Raw genomic sequence first — 17,788 nt, forward strand, 5'->3', positions numbered from 1 at the left:
GAGAGAGAGAGAGAGAGATGTGTGTGGAGGGAAGGGGACCGAGAGACAGGGGAGGGGGGGTCACAAACCAAAGGCTTTGAGAGAAACAGGTTGTTGGTTATTTAGGAATTTTATCGTTGTTATTTATTTAAAAACACTGTCTCTTTCTGGTTCCTTCATACATGTCCTCTCTCTCATCTCTCTCTCTCTCTGTGTGTCTCTCTCAGACACATCGCATATCCTAGAGCAAAGTGTGTGTACCCGTCTGCCTGTGTGTGTGTGTGTGTGTGTGTGTTACTAGAGTGAGCCTCGGAGCCTCTATTGAAGTGAGTGGTTTTTGTTTCCGGTTCACCTATTCCCACAAGGCTTCAAATCCAGGATGCCATCCATGGATGGCATCAAAGTAGCCACAGTCTCCTAAGCATCCCATACAACTGGCGTCTGCTGTGTCGGGAGGATGGTCAGAGTCATTTAAGAGATAAGCAGGACAGGATTAAATATGATGCTAAATGGGATTATCAGGTGGCTGGCTCTCTCTGCGTGGGGCTGTATCTTTTCTTGAGTCGACCTGTCCTTGTCATGACCTTCCCGGTCGCTGTCCGAGCCCACAAGCCTGATCGTAGAGGGCTGTTTGGTAGCTCTCTGACTGCCTGTGTTGCTCGTCACTGACCTGATCTGATAGCCAGAGTATGAAAAAACAACCTTGGCACATGACACAGGGAGATAGCAGATCTCACAGTTGGGAACAAGGAAACGGTTGTGTCGTGGTCGTTTGTATTGTGCCTACCCATAATGCATTGGCACCAGCTGGCCAGCCTGCTGACACAAGCAGGTTACTGTAATCTATGTGGGGCTAGCGTCGTCGTAGCAGTTCAATTCATGTTTAATTCTCTTAGTAACTCAGGGCTGTGACACTGCATTATGTTACTACGGTAAAGCAGAAATGCATGCAGTTACAGTAAAGGTATGTTGCTAACAGTAATACTATAGCAACAGGAATGAATGTCCCATTTGAAGTAGGGGGGCTGTCTGAACTGCAGGTCGGTATTTAAACATCTGGATGAAGCGTTTAGAAGCTCTCCAATGTAACAAGCCGTTAAATCACAGACTGCAGCCTTATTGGCCATTTGGGACACAGCATGCAAATGATATGCTAATGAGGGCTCCTCGTCAGCGAGAGCTCTTGTGTGGCTGGGCACGTCCAAGAGCACCGCTGGGGTCTCCAGTCATCTCCCAGGGTGAAGGGAAGGTGTCGGTCGTAGGCTAGTCTCAGCCAGGCTGTCCCTGTCAGTGAGAATGTCTTCTGACAGACATGGTGCACGTCCTACTGTGGGGGAAGAGAGAGAAGGAAGGGCTCCTTCTGTTGCCCACCATCTTTTCCCTCCCTCTCTCTCTCTCCCCCCCTCTCTCTCTCTCCACCCTCCTCTCTTCTCTCTCCCCTCTCTCTCTCTCTTCTCCCTCTCCCCCCTCTCTCTCTCTCCCCCTTTCTCTCTCTCTCCCCCCCCTCTCTCTCTCTCTCTCTCTCTCTCTCTCTCATCTCTCTCTCTCTCTCTCTCTCTCTCTCTCTCTCTCTCTCTCTCTCTCTCACTCTCTCTCCCCGTCTCTCTCCCTCTCTCCCCGTCTCTCCTCTCTCTCCCCCTCTCTCTCTCTCCCTCCCTCTCTCTCCCTCCCTCTCGGCCTATCCCCCTCTCCCCCCTCCCCTCTCTTCTCCCCCCCTCCCCCACTCCCTCCTCTCCGGTGCTTGTGTGAAGCGGTCCTGTCTCGGAGGGGTACGAGGTTAGGGTGCAGCAGTGTGTGTGTGTGGGTGGATTCTCCAGCAGACCCTGGGGAGAGCGCACAGGCTCCACGCCTGTGTGCCGCAGCCATCAGGGGTGCTCAGCAGATTCATGTGTTGACTTGGGAGCAATATATTTGATTATGTATGTATTCATTGGCACAGAATCCTTAACCATGTTGCCATAGCGATTGCAAGTCATTGCATTTTGAAACTGCAAGATACAAGGACTTTTTTTTCGGAATGTATAAATCATGAAGATGAGATGTCAGGCCCTCTGACCCTCTGTGACTGTGAGGGAATTCGTTTTCAGACCATGTGTGTGTGTTGTGTGTGTGTGTGTCCCATCTCCAGACAGGTACACCTCCAGCTAATGCACGCGGGCAGAGAGACCAGGCTATGAAAAATACATGTACCTCTTACGTAAAGATACTGCGTAGGACGGCCAGGAGACTAGCACCACTCTAACACACACACACTCTAACACACAACACTCTAACACACACACTCTAGCACACACACTCTAACACACACACTCTAACACACACACACTCTAGCACACACACTCTACACGCACACTCTAACACACACACACACACCACACTCTAACACATACACTCTAACACGCACACACACACACACTCCTACAGGAGACTAGCACCACTCTAACACAAACACGCACACACACACATACACACACTTCCCTTCCTACACCAACCCCTTGGAAACAGTGCACCCAACACCTACCACAGCCCTGCCCTGTGTGTGTGTGGTGTGTGTGTGTGCTGTCTGAGGCACAGGCTAGTGTTACAACCCCCCCTCACACACGTTACCTACCATGGAACCTGTGTAACTCATCCTCAGCCACCCTCCTGTTAGTGACCGGCTGTGTATCCCCTGCTCGCTCGCAACAGCCGGCACCCAAGGCATTTGTAATGTGCTCAGAGCTGCATGCTGGGACATGTAGTTCTGGCCCAACTCTAATATGTAGGCTACTCCTGGAATGCCTGTTCGGAATAGAACCCCGTGAAAATGCGGATGTTTCAGATTCCCACTGTGGGTTTCAACGGTGGCCAAAAGAATATCGACCGTGACTCTGTGGGCTAGTTTGACCTTTGACCTCTCCGGTAGGTGTTCACCACCTACTCTAATGAGGACTACGACCGCAGGAACGATGACGTGGACCCCATGGCCGCCTCGGCGGAGTACGAGCTGGAGAAGAGGGTGGAGAAACTGGACCTGTTCCCCGTGGAGCTGGAGAAGGGTGAGTCCCATTTCATGTCTCGGAAACTGGGCGTCAAAGTTGAACTGTCGGCCCATCCTCATGCTGTGTCAGTAGCTCCGGTACAGTACCTGACCCCTCTCCTCAGCTAACACCTGGAGTGGTAGTCTCTGCTAGCTTGTGGCTAACAGCTCCACACCCGCCCATTATCTCCTTATCGGATTTCTATTAGCATAGATTAGCAGTTTCTAATGAACTGCTAATGCTGCCCAGGCTGTTAATGCCTTTGTGTAAACAATGATGAAAGAGTTGAGTAGTTCAAGGTCCCCTTTCTCCGATGACAGTGGGCCTTGCAGCCAACACACGTGGACTTTGCTGAACAGACTTGATTGGACTTAGACACAGGCTTTGGCTTGGCTGTTTTGTATTCATCAATAGTCAGTAGACGTATCTCATCAGACATTCTTTCTTCCACGAAGTTTGTCCGTGTTGAGTCTACCTGGACTGAGAGCAGGTGTACGTGTGTGCGTGTGTGTGTGTGTGTGTGTGTGTGTGTGTGCCCTCTGCAGATGGAGATGGGCTGGGGATCAGCATCATAGGGATGGGTGCAGGAGCCGATATGGGGCTGGAGAAGCTGGGCATCTTCGTCAAGACGGTCACCGACGGAGGGGCCGCTCACCGAGACGGGAGGTAGGGGCTCTCTCACACACACACACACACACACACACACTCACACACACACACACACACTCACACACTCACACTCACACACACACACTCACACTCACACACACACACACACTCACACACACACACACACTCACGCACACACACACACACACACTCACACACACACTCACACTCACACACACACACACACACACTCACACACACACACACTCACACACACACTCACACACACACACACTCACACACACACTCACGCACACACTCACGCTCACACACACTCACGCACACACTCACGCACACACTCACGCACACACTCACACACACACACACACACGCACACACTCACGCTCACGCACACACTCACACACACTCACGCACACACTCACGCTCACGCACACACTCACACACACACACACACTCACACACTCACACTCACACACGTACACAAAAAACACATGCGCAGACACACACCCACCCACTCACTCACATACATACATACAGACACACGAAGAATCCGTTTCTCCATTGTTTGGTCCCCTAAGCGTTCCTCTGCCCCGTGTTCAGGATCCTGGTGAATGACCTGATAGTGGAGGTGGACGGGACCAGTCTGGTGGGCGTCACCCAGACCTTCGCTGCCTCCGTGCTCCGCAACACCACCGGCACCGTCAAGTGAGGCCACGCCCCCTGCCGCACCTCCTCGGGATGTCACTTCTCACTCACTTTGACCCCGCACGCCCCCCTCACAGCTCACTCACTTTGACCCTGCACGCCCCCCTCACAGCTCACTCACTTTGACCCTGCACGCCCCCCTCACAGCTCACTCACTTTGACCACGCACGCCCCCCCCTCACAGCTCACTCACTTTGACCACGCACGCCCCCCTCGCAGCTGCTCTGGCCACAGAAACGAAACCATGACGATCACCAGCATTCTCTCTCTCTTCCCGTCACCTCCTCTCCTCACACCGTCCCTCCTGTAGCACTCCAGAGCCTACGCAGTCTGACAGCTATTAGTCAGGCGTCTACTGTCTGAGGTGTCTCTCTCCAGGAACAGAACTGTAGAGAGAGAGACAGAGAGAGAGAGAGAGAAGAGAGAGAGAGAGAGAGAGAGAGAGAGAGAGAGAGAGAGAGAGAAAGGGAAAGAGATACAGGAAGATACCTAGAGAGAGAGAGAGAGAGAGAGAGAGAGCGTGCCATTACGGGACTACTACCACTACCTCATTAATATGAGGCAGGATCCCTGGTAGGAGAGAGGAGGCAGGGGAGAGGAGGACAGCGCTATTTATAACACACTGGTTACCACCCTCCTCCTCTCCCCTGACAGACTCTGGGCCTCGCGCCTCCACAGAGGGAGGGGGGAGAGAGGGCGAGGGAGGGGCATGAGGGGGAAGGAGGGTGCCCCAAAAATGTCAGTTGCTAGACCCCGGTCTGGCTCTGCTTCCTCCCCTCGTCCCCGTCACCCTGACCCAGTTCCTCTGCTGTCCTCCTGGAGACAGGGGGCCGTCGAGGCTGGAGGAGGATCCAGCCTTTGACCTCCAGCCAAGGTCATGGAACTGGGATAGGACGCCCCGGACATCACAACAGATGTCCGGGGCTTCCTGGACCAGCAGACAAGTCTGTCAGTCAGACAGACAGACAAGAAACAGGCAGGCAGGCAGACAGACAATACAGGCAGACAAAACACCCCCCGCAGAGAAGAGTGTGTCTCCGGGCTTGTGAATATTAATTGGCTGGCACGTCCGTCACTCACCCCCTGACAGCGGGCTGACTGGCTGCCCTGACAGGTGTCACTGTTTTGATTGGTCTAGATTTAAGAAGGGAGCCCAGACACCGCGGCATGTTGTGTAACGCTGTTCCAGGGTGACTGAGCACAGCCTGCACATCACAGCCCTAACTCTGCCTCCTGCTCGGCGTTCCTCACGCTTAACTGCCCAGCTGGGGGTCACCTCCCCTGGGGAGGGAGAAACACCCTGTTGGGTCCCCTCCCTGAACCCCAACTCATGATAACCACTCCTGTCGTGGCGGATCTTGCAAAACATCTGCACGTGAATACCCATCTGGAGACAACACATCATTCTTACATCCCTCTATCACCAAATCCAGGACTCCCATTTATTCAGAAATCTACTTCCTGTGGCACCTTCCAACCTAAAGCATTTATCCTCTTTGGTAATAATGCGTCATGCTTGTCTGTGAACCGGGGCCATTCCCTTCCCCCAGCCCGTAGACGTTATACAAGCATTTCTAATGCTCGTGACTCACCGCATCTCTGGAGCAGCTGTGAATCGACGCCCAGTCACTCAGGATCAACAGGACCTGTAATACCTCGAACCAGGACAGACACACTGCTCACTGTACTGCTGGGCTTTCCGACCAGCCATGTCACTAAGGTTTTAGAGGTCATCCTGGGGTTTGTCACTGGGAAGTCACGACTGCAGGTTTCTGATTGGAGAGGGTGGTGTAGCCGGGGGTTTCTGATCTGGTCTTTGTGGGGTGAGCAGGTTTCTGATTGGTCTGTGTGGTACGGGCAGGTTCCTGATTGGAGAGGGTGGTGTTTCTGATTGGTCAGTGTGGGGCAAGCAGGTGTTTCCGGTGGTTTCTGATTGGTCTGTGTGTCTTGGGGCAGGTTCATGATTGGCCGAGAGAAGCCAGGGGAGCAGAGCGAGGTGGCCCAGCTGATCCAGCAGACCCTGGAGCAGGAACGCTGGCAGAGGGAGATGATGGAGCAGCGCTACAACCAGTACATGGACGAGGACGAGGAGGTAACCTCCACACACACACACACAGATCATTCATGCTGTGTTGGGGAGGAGGGTCAAGTCCTCTAGTCTCTCTTTCTCTTTCTTTCTCTCTCTCTCTCTCTCTCTCTCTCTCTCTCTCTTTCTCTCTCTCTTTTTCTCTCTCTCTATTTCTCTCTTTCTTTCTCTCTCTCTCTCTTTCTCTCTTTCTCTCTTTCGCTCTCTCTCTTTCTCTCTCTCTCTCTCTTTCTCTCTCTCTCTTTCTCTCTCTGTGTCTCTTGTTTGTAATTGGGTGTGCTTTGCCTTCGGCAAGGGCACAACCTTTTTTTCTCTCACATATATATTATTATTATTATTTATTTTTGCCCCCCTAAAACTCAGTCAATATTTCGCCTACATACACAACCTAGGTGTCAAAAGTTTCGTCTTGGTAGCCATTGAGTTGCTTGTATTGGGATTTACGTTCTGTTGCATGGTTTAAGTGGAAATTAAGCTTTTGTGGCGAAAAGTGAAGCTAACGGTGGCTAACTTGCTAGCCACAGTCAATGACGCTACTTACGTCACTAACGTCACAAAAACTCGCGTGACTACCTCTAGCAGAACATTAGTTTAGCAGCTCGTTAACTTCTGGGAGATAGCTAAGCTAACTGCTTTACTGCAAGGCAGCTTCAGAAACGCCACAAGCAAAGAGGCCAGGGTGATAACTATTTACTAATTTTACTTTCTGATATGACACACAATTGTGACGTGTAATGTACAATATAAGCTGATTTTATTAAGGAAGTACATCTACTTTCGGAAACAGTAGTCTACTATGTCACTGAAGTATTAGCATCATGACATTAGCCTCTGTTGCCCGGGCAACACATACTACAGTGGTCCATGATGCATCTGTTTTCAATCGTTAAAATAAACATTCCTCACAAATACATTTTCGTTGTAGGATTTATTATGACATTACATTACAAGTAAACGATTTGTGGGTGAAATTATCATTACCTGTGGTTTCAAACCAGTGTTGCTCACTGAAACGCTGTAGCCTACCCGAGACACTACAAAAACATCTACACAGCTGTAGGAAGTCAAACGGCGACAGAACATGTTCGGCACTCCCCTTACTTAAACCAAAAGTCTTTCTAACTACTAACCTTAACTTCATTGCCACAGCCTAAACTTTGTCAATCTGTTCATGAAAATAATTAATTTCAGCCTAAACCGTACAACGGAACGTTAAATCCAATTCAACCAACGCAATCGCTACCAAGACGAACACAGCAGTACTGTAGTCTAGTACTGTACCATAGTAGTACAATTTACCGGGGCAGCTTCTCCACACAGGGCTATATCGCACTTGGCGTTGTTACTGACAATGATCGCTACCAGTGAGCTTTTTATGAAAGCGATTTTCCACTAAATAAATGTCAAGCTTATTTACGTTTTTGGGGGCATATTTTCAGTTAGCAGATGGTACTGTTTGAATCGCGATTCCATCTTCTACTGCCGGTAACATCGTAGAATAATCTTCAAAGGGGGTTCTTTATTCATGAATGAATGCAATATGAGTAGGCTAAATGCCTGAAAATATCATGAGAAGGGAAAAACTTAAAAGGACGTTTAAGTCATAGAGATTAGGTCAATTTTTACACCGGTCTGCCAAATTTATTCGTTTTGATTCAACGATGAGGCTGCCTCTTGCAGGGGAAATGAGAAGACATCTATTTCATTCTACACTTCACTCGTATTTTCAGTTGTAAATGAGCAGCAAAAAAAAAATGCTTTTAAATCTATGTAATCTTTATAAATAATAAGTATGCATTTTTATATAAAGTATACAGAAATATCAGTTGTAAAAATGTCATTCAAAAACGGACCCCTGTGCAACCGACGCAAGCAAGCACACCCTACAATTTCCCCAGAAATTGTACCCTCTCTAGTTCTCTCTCCTTTACTATGGGAGTAGGACATGCCAGGATAATTGAGTTATCTGTGTCTGAAATCAAATTATTCTTAATGTCTGTCCAGGCTGAGGTGTGAAGATGCATGGACAGCCAGCCAGCCAGGCTGGCAGACAGACAGGCAGACAGGCAGACAGACATACGACCAGGCAGACAGACAACCAGGCAGACAGACATACGACCAGGCAGGCAGACAGGCAGACAGACAACCAGGCAGACAGACATACGACCAGGCAGGCAGACAGGCAGACAGGCAGACAGATAACCAGGCAGACATACGACCAGGCAGGCAGGCAGACAGACAACCAGGCAGACAGACATACGACCAGGCAGGCAGACAGGCAGACTGGCAGACAGGCAGACAGACAACCAGGCAGACAGACATACGACCAGGCAGGCAGGCAGACAGGCAGACAGACAACCAGGCAGACAGACATACGACCAGGCAGGCAGGCAGACAGACAGATACTCATCTCAGTTACATAGGCCCAGTGTTCACCATGCTATGCTGCAGCATCTACAAACCACACAAGCAGCTCTGGAGTGAAGGGAGGCTGTGTGTGTGTGTGTGTGTGTGTGTGTGTGTGTGTGTGTGTGTGTGTGTGTGTGTGTGTGTGTGTGTGTGTGTGTGGTGTGTGTGTGTGTGTATGTGTGTGTGTGTGTGTGTGTGTGTGCGTGCGTGCCCAGGGAGAGAAAGAGAAAGAGAGAGACAGATTGTTGTGACAGGAGGAGCCATGGGTTCTGTTCGGACTAGCCTCAGATGAGTGTTGTTAAAGCAACACTATGAATAGTGTTACTGCTGCATAAGCCAGACCATAAACCACATAAAGACAGTACTTTGGCACGCCAGTCTTTCTCGACTAATAAGCTATCGTGTACGGCATTCGTCCAATATGACAAAGATTCATCATGTTGCTACCACACACCAAGAGTCGTCTTTAGCTGTTGCCCTTTTGGTGGCGGCAAACACAAAATGGAGGTTGCCCAAGTGTTGGGTGTCGATTCTGGCTAAGCATGTGTCGAGGAAATGGGATTTTATCCCAAAGCTCGCTTGTGCCATCTGGTGGACATCCTATTGCAGTGCAGGCAGATCATGATAAAGTGTGATGCAATCTGCACAATACAGTTAAACACACCTAAGAGCACACAATGTACACAATATATATAGTAAATAAAATAAATTTACCAAACTGAATATCCACAGTACCATTTGCTGAAATGGTATCATTTGTGACGACAAGGTTTGTGATATACAGCTATTGTCCAGTGTGGGCCTATGATGGAGGTTTCTGTGAGGGAGGTTTGTCGATAGCAGCTGGGATCGATAGAGAAAACGTCTTTCTGACTATCTATCCGTTGTCTAATGGGTCGGGGATAGGTGGTATTGATCCACAAAGTTCTGCTGGAGGACAATACAGAACCTGGTTCCGCTGACCAAGACCCCCATCATTAGGACCTGGCCATAAAATAAAATAAACGACAGAACACGCATCTTTGGTTGTTAGGCAGTACATTACATTTAGTCATTTTAGCAGACGCTCTTATCCAGAGCGACTTACAGTGAGTACAGGGACATTCCCCCGAGGCAAGTAGGGTGAAGTGCCTTGCCCAAGGACACAGCGTCATTTGGCACGGCCGGGAATCGAACTGGCAACCTTCAGATTACTAGCCTGATTCCCGAACCGCTCAGCCACCTGACTCCCAGTAGACTAGTGCTAAGAGAAGGCTGTGTCGCTTGGACGAATACATGCGTGAGGCTTGTTTACCTTGTAGTGCATTCTGTAGTGCATTCTGGGTACAGTACGTGCAGATAAGCATTCCTCGCAGTTCATTCAAGACTCGGTTGTCTCCCGAGTTCAGCTGAAGGCTAAACAGTGTGTACAGCCTGCAAACACAGACGTAGAGCGTAGTGACAGAGTGAACCGCGAGGCCGGTGTGAGTGAGGTCTCCCCTGCCGTCTCTCCTCCCCCCAGACGGGAGAGTACGCCACGGACGAGGAGGAGGAGATGAGCCCCATGTTCCCCAACGCCATTGAGGTGTTCGACCTGGCCGAGAACGAGGACATGCTGTCGCCCGTGGAGATGGACCCCGAGAAGCTGGCCCACAAGTTCAAAGAGGTGAGACCACCTGGAGCCACGAGGAGGCCTAGGAGGGAGAGAGACATGCAGGGGCCTGGGAGAGAGACCAGCAAAGACACTCGCAGCCATGAACACAGCAAACACACAAACATAAGACACATCTATGTCGATACCAAGCTGACACCAATACTTGAAATTGGCCGGGTTTCCCAGATTCGTTAAGAAGCTCTTCTTAACGAATCTGGGAAACCCGGCCATTAACTGTTAGGTTATCATTTGACATATTCCCCTCCCTCTCTCCCTCCCTCTATCCCTACCTCCTTCTCTCCCTCCCTCTCTCCCTCCCTCTCTCCCTCCCTCTCTCCCTCCCTCCGTCCCTCCCTCCGTCCCTCCCTCTCTCTTTCTCTCTCTTTCTCTCTCTCTGCAGCTTCAGATCAAGCATGCTGTCACCCAGGCTGAGATTCAGCAGTTGAAGAGAAAGGTAGGACCACAGCCCGCCCTCCTACGACTCCCTGACCAGCCCTCCTACGACCCCCTGACCAGCCCTCCTACGACCCCCTGACCAGCCCTCCTACGACCTCCTGACCAGCCCTCCTACTACCCCCTGACCAACCCTCCTACGACCCCCTGACCAGCTCTCCTACAACCCCCTGACCAGCCCTCCTACGACCCCCTGACCAGCCCTCCTACTACCCCCTGACCAGCCCTCCTACAACCCCCTGACCAACCCTCCTACGACCCCCTGACCAGCCCTCCTACGACCCCCTGACCAGCCCTCCTACTACCGCCTGACCAACCCTCCTACGACCCCCTGACCAACCCTCCTACGACCCCCTGACCAGCCCTCCTACTACCCCCTGACCAACCCTCCTACGACCCCCTGACCAGCCCTCCTACGACCTCCTGACCAGCCCTCCTACTAACCCCTGACCAACCCTCCTACGACCCCCTGACCAGCTCTCCTACAACCCCCTGACCAGCCCTCCTACGACCCCCTGACCAGCCCTCCTACGACCCCCTGACCAGCCCTCCTACTACCGCCTGACCAACCCTCCTACGACCCCCTGACCAACCCTCCTACGACCCCCTGACCAACCCTCCTACGACCCCCTGACCAGCCCTCCTACTACCGCCTGACCAACCCTCCTACGACCCCCTGACCAGCTCTCCTACAACCCCCTGACCAGCCCTCCTACGACCCCCTGACCAACCCTCCTACGACCCCCTGACCAGCCCTCCTACTACCGCCTGACCAACCCTCCTACGACCCCCTGACCAGCCCTCCTACGACCCCCTGACCAGCCCTCCTACGACCCCCTGACCAGCCCTCCTACTACCGCCTGACCAACCCTCCTACGACCCCCTGACCAGCCCTCCTACGACCCCCTGACCAGCCCTCCTACTACCGCCTGACCAGCCCTCCTACTACCCCCTGACCAACCCTCCTACGACCCCCTGACCAGCCCTCCTACGACCCCCTGACCAGCCCTCCTACTACCCCCTGACCAACCCTCCTACGACTCCCTGACCAGCGGTGGTCCTCATCACTGACGTTGTTCTCCTACTGTTCCCCTTCACATCCCCCTTTCCCTACTGTACACCCTCACACACCCTCACACACCCTCACACGCACTCACACGCACTCACACGCACTCACACGCACTCACAACTCAAACACCCGCACACACCACTCACTCGCACACGCGCACGCTCATACACCCACACGCACACACACACCACTCACTCTCACACACACGCACTCTCTCACACACACACACACTCATCCTCAAACACCTACACACACACACACACACACCACTCACTCTCACACACACACACTCTCACACACACTCTCTCTCACACACACTCTCACTCACACACACACACATTCTGTCTCTCACTCTCACAAACACACACACACTCATCCTCAAACACCTACACACACACCACTCACTCTCACACACACACACTCTCTCACTCTCACACACAGCTGGCTCACGCCGAGCAGGACAAGCTGCGCTGGCGCATGGAGCGCGCTCAGCTGGAGCAGAACGTGCGGGAGAACAAGGAGCGCATGGAGAAGCTGGAGGGCTACTGGATGGAGGCCCAGTCGCTGTGCCAGGCGGTGGACGAGCACCTGAAGGAGACCCAGGCGCAGTACCAGACCCTGGAGCGCAAGTACAGCAAGGCCAAGCGCCTCATCAAGGACTACCAGCAGAAGTAAGGAGGGACCGGGGGATGGGGGGGGATTCTGGGGGATGTAGTTTGCGTGACTGGTAGTGGGGGAGGAGGGGGCAGGTGGAGAGGTGGTGGGGAGGGGTGGTTTCTTGTCGTGTCACAGTCGTTGCTGTGTTGTGTTTGTCATCGACGTGACGGTGTTGAGACACCGTTGCTAGGTAGAAGGTGAGGGTTGGGACCCTGTTGTGAGCGCGCTGTGACCGTGTGGTTGTGTTCCAGGGAGATAGAGTACCTGAAGAAGGAGACGGCTCAGCGTCGGGCCCAGGAGGAGACAGAGACCTCTCACAAGGAAGAGGCAGGCACCCTGCAGAGCCAGGTGTGTGTGTGTGTGTGTGTGTGTGTGTGTGTGACTGCTCCACGTCCTGCACGAGGCTCCTGTCAACCCGCTGCTGTCTCCTCCTTCCTCCTGCAGATCTCGGACCTGGAGACCAAGGTGGACGCTCTGAAGACCTCCGAGCCCTCATAGACCTCCTCCTGCCCTCTCCTTTCCTCTCCTCCCCCCCTCCTCCTCCTCCTCCTTCCAGACAGGAAGGACTCCACACTGGGGCCTGTCTTTGTCCAGACAAGATGTTCCGATGGGCTCCTGGGGAAAACAAACAGAGAAGAGGGAAGGAGAGGGAAACTCACGGAGCACCAGTTGGGGTGGGGTCAGGGAGGGGGGCGGGGTTGGGGGGGGGGGGGGGTGAGGGGGGGGAGGGGGGCGGGTGGAGGTGGGGCAGTGGGGGCACCTGCAAGAAGAAAGAAACCACAAACCAACACCAGAATGTTTTCATTGTCTATAATTGGCTTAGAGCTCGGTGAGTTCATCCGAGAGATCCACCAACTTCCCCCTCCCCCTCCTACGGCTTACAGTGTTCCTGTGGACCCCGGAGGCTTGCCTGGCTCCTACCTTCTCTACAGTATTTCCTCGTATTATCGACATGAAACAACTAACCAGGAGTAATATCATAGCCCTCTCTACTGGCCAGACTGGTGTATTGACTAACTGAATTTGGGGAAAACTGGACAGGAAAAAACTGGACAGCTGCTTAAGCTTCGTGGTTTGGACTCACAGGAACACAACAGCGCCTCCGACCCCCTCTCCTACTGAACAGCGACCCCTGGGGGCAGGGAATGGAATAACCCAGACTGTCTCTGGTTGGAGCGTGTACAGTGATAGACTGGACGGATATTGACTTTTGTTTGTATATATTCTTGACGTGTATTTAAAAGTGTTTCAAAGGCTTAAGCAATGGGGAAGGGGGGGGGGGGGCTGGTAAGGAGATATGCGGGGGTGGGGGGGATAATGGGGGGCTATACAGACGTACAGTTCAGTGTAGATAGAAGCAGGTCTGTGCATCTCTTTTTCTATTAGCGTAATGGCAAACAGGGTGTGAATATGTTGGTTTTACTTACGTGCAACTCATGTTTGGTCAAGAGAATTGTTGACGGACAGTGTTAAGGATGGATTTGCGCTCTGCTTGGTATAAATTCTGATTCTGGGTGTTTCTGCGCCTCGGCCAATAAGGTCTCAACTAGAGGAGGGGCGGAGCTTTGGCCGGGTGTGAGGGGATTGGCTGTCGGATGACAGGAACCAGGAACAGGGGATGTTGTGGCTGAAGTCACAGAGCATCTCTGTGAAGGAGGAGGTGCTAAATTAGGGAGAAGTGTGGTGGTCTCCTCTCCTGGTCTCCTCTCCTGGTCTCCTCTCCTGGTCTCCTTTCCTCATCTCCTCTCCTCCTGAGCTCTGCTCTGAACATGCAGAGACTACAGACCACCAGTGGAGGTGAGCATAGGGGGTGCCCTGGTGACTCACTGGTTAAGCGCGTTCACCCGTAAGCCTAAAGCCTAACACTGGGGTCTGGGTTCGAATCCAGTCCCCTTCCTGTACGGCTTCCCCTATCCCTCTCCCTGCCTTCCTGTCTCTCTCTCCCCAACTGTCAAGAAATGTCGAAGAAATGTGGATACTGGATACTGTGAAGGAGCGAAACGAGGATTGAGGAGACCACGAGGGCAGGACTGGAGCGAGGAAGCTGCAGTAGAGAGCGTGGAGAACGTCCGAATCGACTCTGTGTATAATAGCTGCTCTCACTTGAACCTCAAAACACCCGTCTGCTGCCTTGTTACCACTCTGCTGCTCCCCTCTGTCAACACCCCCGACCTCACCCACGACCTCACCCCCGACCTCACCCACGACCTCACCTCCGACCTCACCCACAACCTCACCTCCGACCTCACCCACGACCTCACCCCCGACCTCACCCCCGACCTCACCCACGACCTCACCTCCGACCTCACCCACAATCTCACCCCTGACCTCGCCCCCGACCTCACCCCCGACCTCACCCCCGACCTCACCCTTCTGGTCACCTCCACCCTGACGTCGCTGCCCTCTCAGCTTCACTGTCTGCCAGCTCCTCGAGGCTCATCTCCATCAGCTAGCATCCACCACCCACCCCAACTCTCCACACCAAGTCAGGTCTGTAAACTCATAAGGTTGCCTGTCTGCCCTCGCTAAAGAAATCGTGGGATGGGGATGCTGTCCATATAAGACAAAAACAAACCCAGATCAGCGTTTGTGTGTGTGTGTGTGTGTGTTAGAGGAAGCTGGCTAGTGCCTCGCAATGCAGTATTAGTGGGTATGTCTGGATGGGTCAGATAGATAGCTGGTATGCTATCATGTGTAGACAATGACATCGAGGCACGTCCTCTTGTTCAGATTCTCTCGAAACAGGCACTTCTGAGTTTAGCCGCACACTTGGCCTCTTTGTCCACTGATGATTTTAGCTTTAGACACAAGCAAAAGACAAGCAAGTCGAAGTGCACTTCACAGTGACCCCAATGCACTTAACAAAGAAAATAACGGCAACTAAAATATATAGCGAAAGGCAATGAAAGAGGACTGGAGATGTCAACGGGACGACGAGGAACGCTTCTTTGAAACGCGTGTGGGAGCCGAGTGACTGTCCCGCCTCTCCCACGTCTCTCTCCTGCTGCTCTCCCTCCGGCTTCGCGCCTCCTCTCTCCGAGAACGGGGGGGGTACCGCGCGGGGGGACGGATACTGTTCACGTTCGGCCGCAGCTCCATCAGCTCTCGCGCGGCCACGTCGTGCTACACTCCGCGGTGTCGACGTTCCGAGTGGGTCGGGGAGAGAGAGGAAGGCTTGTTTACACCGGAGGACGGACCCCCTTTCTCTCTCCCCCGCCCTCAACGTCGCGGTTTCTGTGAGTAACTCAAGGGCCCACCGACATTCACTGACAACTGGACCGCACAAAACATGCGCGCACATATTCCTCCTACCATATCAGCTGTGCGTCAACCACAGTGTCTGCAGTCACAGCGCTGTACCGAGCAGGACTGGCTTCTAGGTGGCAGCAGTGAGATCGTGAGTGACTAGTTCACTCAGAGGGACAGACGAGTCGAGTCTCTCTTCGGAGGACATGGACTGTAACATAACAACCCAATTCTTAAGATCCTCAGACTGTCCTTCTTAGGCGTGGTCACACCAAGATATCCTCTCACGCAGTAACTTCCGTTGTTATGACATGTCTACTGTCCGGTGATGATATCATAGTATTAACATACTGTAACATACTAACATTCTGCCTGACGACTCCGTTCAGAAGCGTGAACCTTAGGCCCAAGTGGCCTGTCAGAACAGAGACGCTGGGAAGTTCTAGAACGGAACCATTAGAGCTAGGTTTACTTCTCATTCCACATTCCAATTTTTTTTTTTTCTTTTTTTTCTCTCTCCATGATGGAGGCCATGCTTGTCTCAGTGGAGGCTTTGTTGTGTTGGAACCCTGCATCTCGTAAGGGGCGGATCTTCAGACCGTAGGGACGGAAGTTTCATTTGCGCTTTGAGTGCAAGAAAGGCGCATTACAAATAAAATGTATTATTATTATCTATGAAAAATGTCAAATCTGCCACCACCACCACCCCCCCCCACACACACACACACTCTTTTTATTGAGAACATTATATTGAACGGCCGCATCCTCAGTTATTTCAAAAAGATGCCCCGCCCACATTTGAAAACAAGTCTTTGCCCCTGGCCTCTGGACACCATAGTTTTCACTGTCAACATGTTCAGCTGGAGCCTTACTATAGCGCCGCTGTGTGTAAGGCTGCATCCTAGTCCTCATCTTCTCTCTCTGATTACTACACAAACACAACTACAAAAGCAAAAAAAGACAAACACAAAATATAGTTCACAGACTTTGGTTGACAGAGGTGTGCTTTATTTACCTTGTCAGGCACAGTGGACCAATGAAATAGTGCCAAAAGTGCAAGCTCTGCATGTAAGGCAATTCAAATCAAGTGCACCGTTTAAGTATTTCAAAGATTTGAAACATGTATTTCGACGTCAATCTGCTTCTGTCTTTAAAACGTCATATTATTTGTCTTGCATAATTTACTGTCATCATTAATAAATACAGATGTGGAATTGCAGTGTGATGTGTCGTGTGTCAGTGTGGCTTAACACAGCAGGAGGCTGAAATTTACATTTAGTCATTTAGCAGACTCTCTTATCCAGAGCGACTTACAGTAAGTACAGGGACATTCCCCCCGAGGCAAGTAGGGTGAAGTGCCTTGCCCAAGGACACAACGTCATTTGGCACGGCTGGGAATCGAACTGAGTTATGGTCACAGTTTTACATAACAAAACATAAGCAGATGCTATATGTCTAAATCAAGCACAAGCCATAGCTGTGTACAGCCTGCAAACACAGACGTGCAGCGTAGTGACAGAGTGAACAGCGAGGCCGGTGTGAGTGAGGTCTCCCCTGCCGTCTCTCCTCCCCCCAGACGGGAGAGTACGCCACGGACGAGGAGGAGGAGATGAGCCCCATGTTCCCCAACGCCATCGAGGTGTTCGACCTGGCCGAGAACGAGGACATGCTGTCGCCCGTGGAGATGGACCCCGAGAAGCTGGCCCACAAGTTCAAAGAGGTGAGACCACCTGGAGCCGCGAGGAGGCCTAGGAGGGAGAGAGACATGCAGGGGCCTGGGAGAGAGACCAGCAAAGACTCTCTTCTCCTTTTGTAAAAAGTGTCAGTATAGGCCTACTTTTTTCACAGTCAAACATAAAACAGCACACAAATATGCAGCAAAAAAAAAAAAGTGCTGCTTT

At 52.0% G+C, this 17,788-nt stretch overlaps 1 protein-coding gene across 1 annotated transcript in view; it reads left to right on the plus strand.

Moving 5' to 3' along the window:
* ppp1r9ba (protein phosphatase 1, regulatory subunit 9Ba) overlaps positions 1-13,315 on the plus strand; it is a 19,610-nt gene extending 6,295 nt beyond the window's left edge. Inside the window, exons 3-11 of the mRNA XM_062480465.1 lie at positions 2,885-3,017; positions 3,545-3,665; positions 4,230-4,334; positions 6,291-6,426; positions 10,331-10,474; positions 10,863-10,916; positions 12,426-12,655; positions 12,893-12,989; positions 13,086-13,315. Coding sequence (XP_062336449.1) covers positions 2,885-3,017; positions 3,545-3,665; positions 4,230-4,334; positions 6,291-6,426; positions 10,331-10,474; positions 10,863-10,916; positions 12,426-12,655; positions 12,893-12,989; positions 13,086-13,139 — 1,074 coding nt within the window. The 3' untranslated portion in view covers positions 13,140-13,315. The remainder of the gene's footprint in view (positions 1-2,884; positions 3,018-3,544; positions 3,666-4,229; positions 4,335-6,290; positions 6,427-10,330; positions 10,475-10,862; positions 10,917-12,425; positions 12,656-12,892; positions 12,990-13,085) is intronic.
* Positions 13,316-17,788: the final 4,473 nt, after the last annotated feature.

Source organism: Osmerus eperlanus, chromosome 2, assembly GCF_963692335.1.
Source record: "Osmerus eperlanus chromosome 2, fOsmEpe2.1, whole genome shotgun sequence".
NCBI lineage: Eukaryota > Metazoa > Chordata > Actinopteri > Osmeriformes > Osmeridae > Osmerus > Osmerus eperlanus.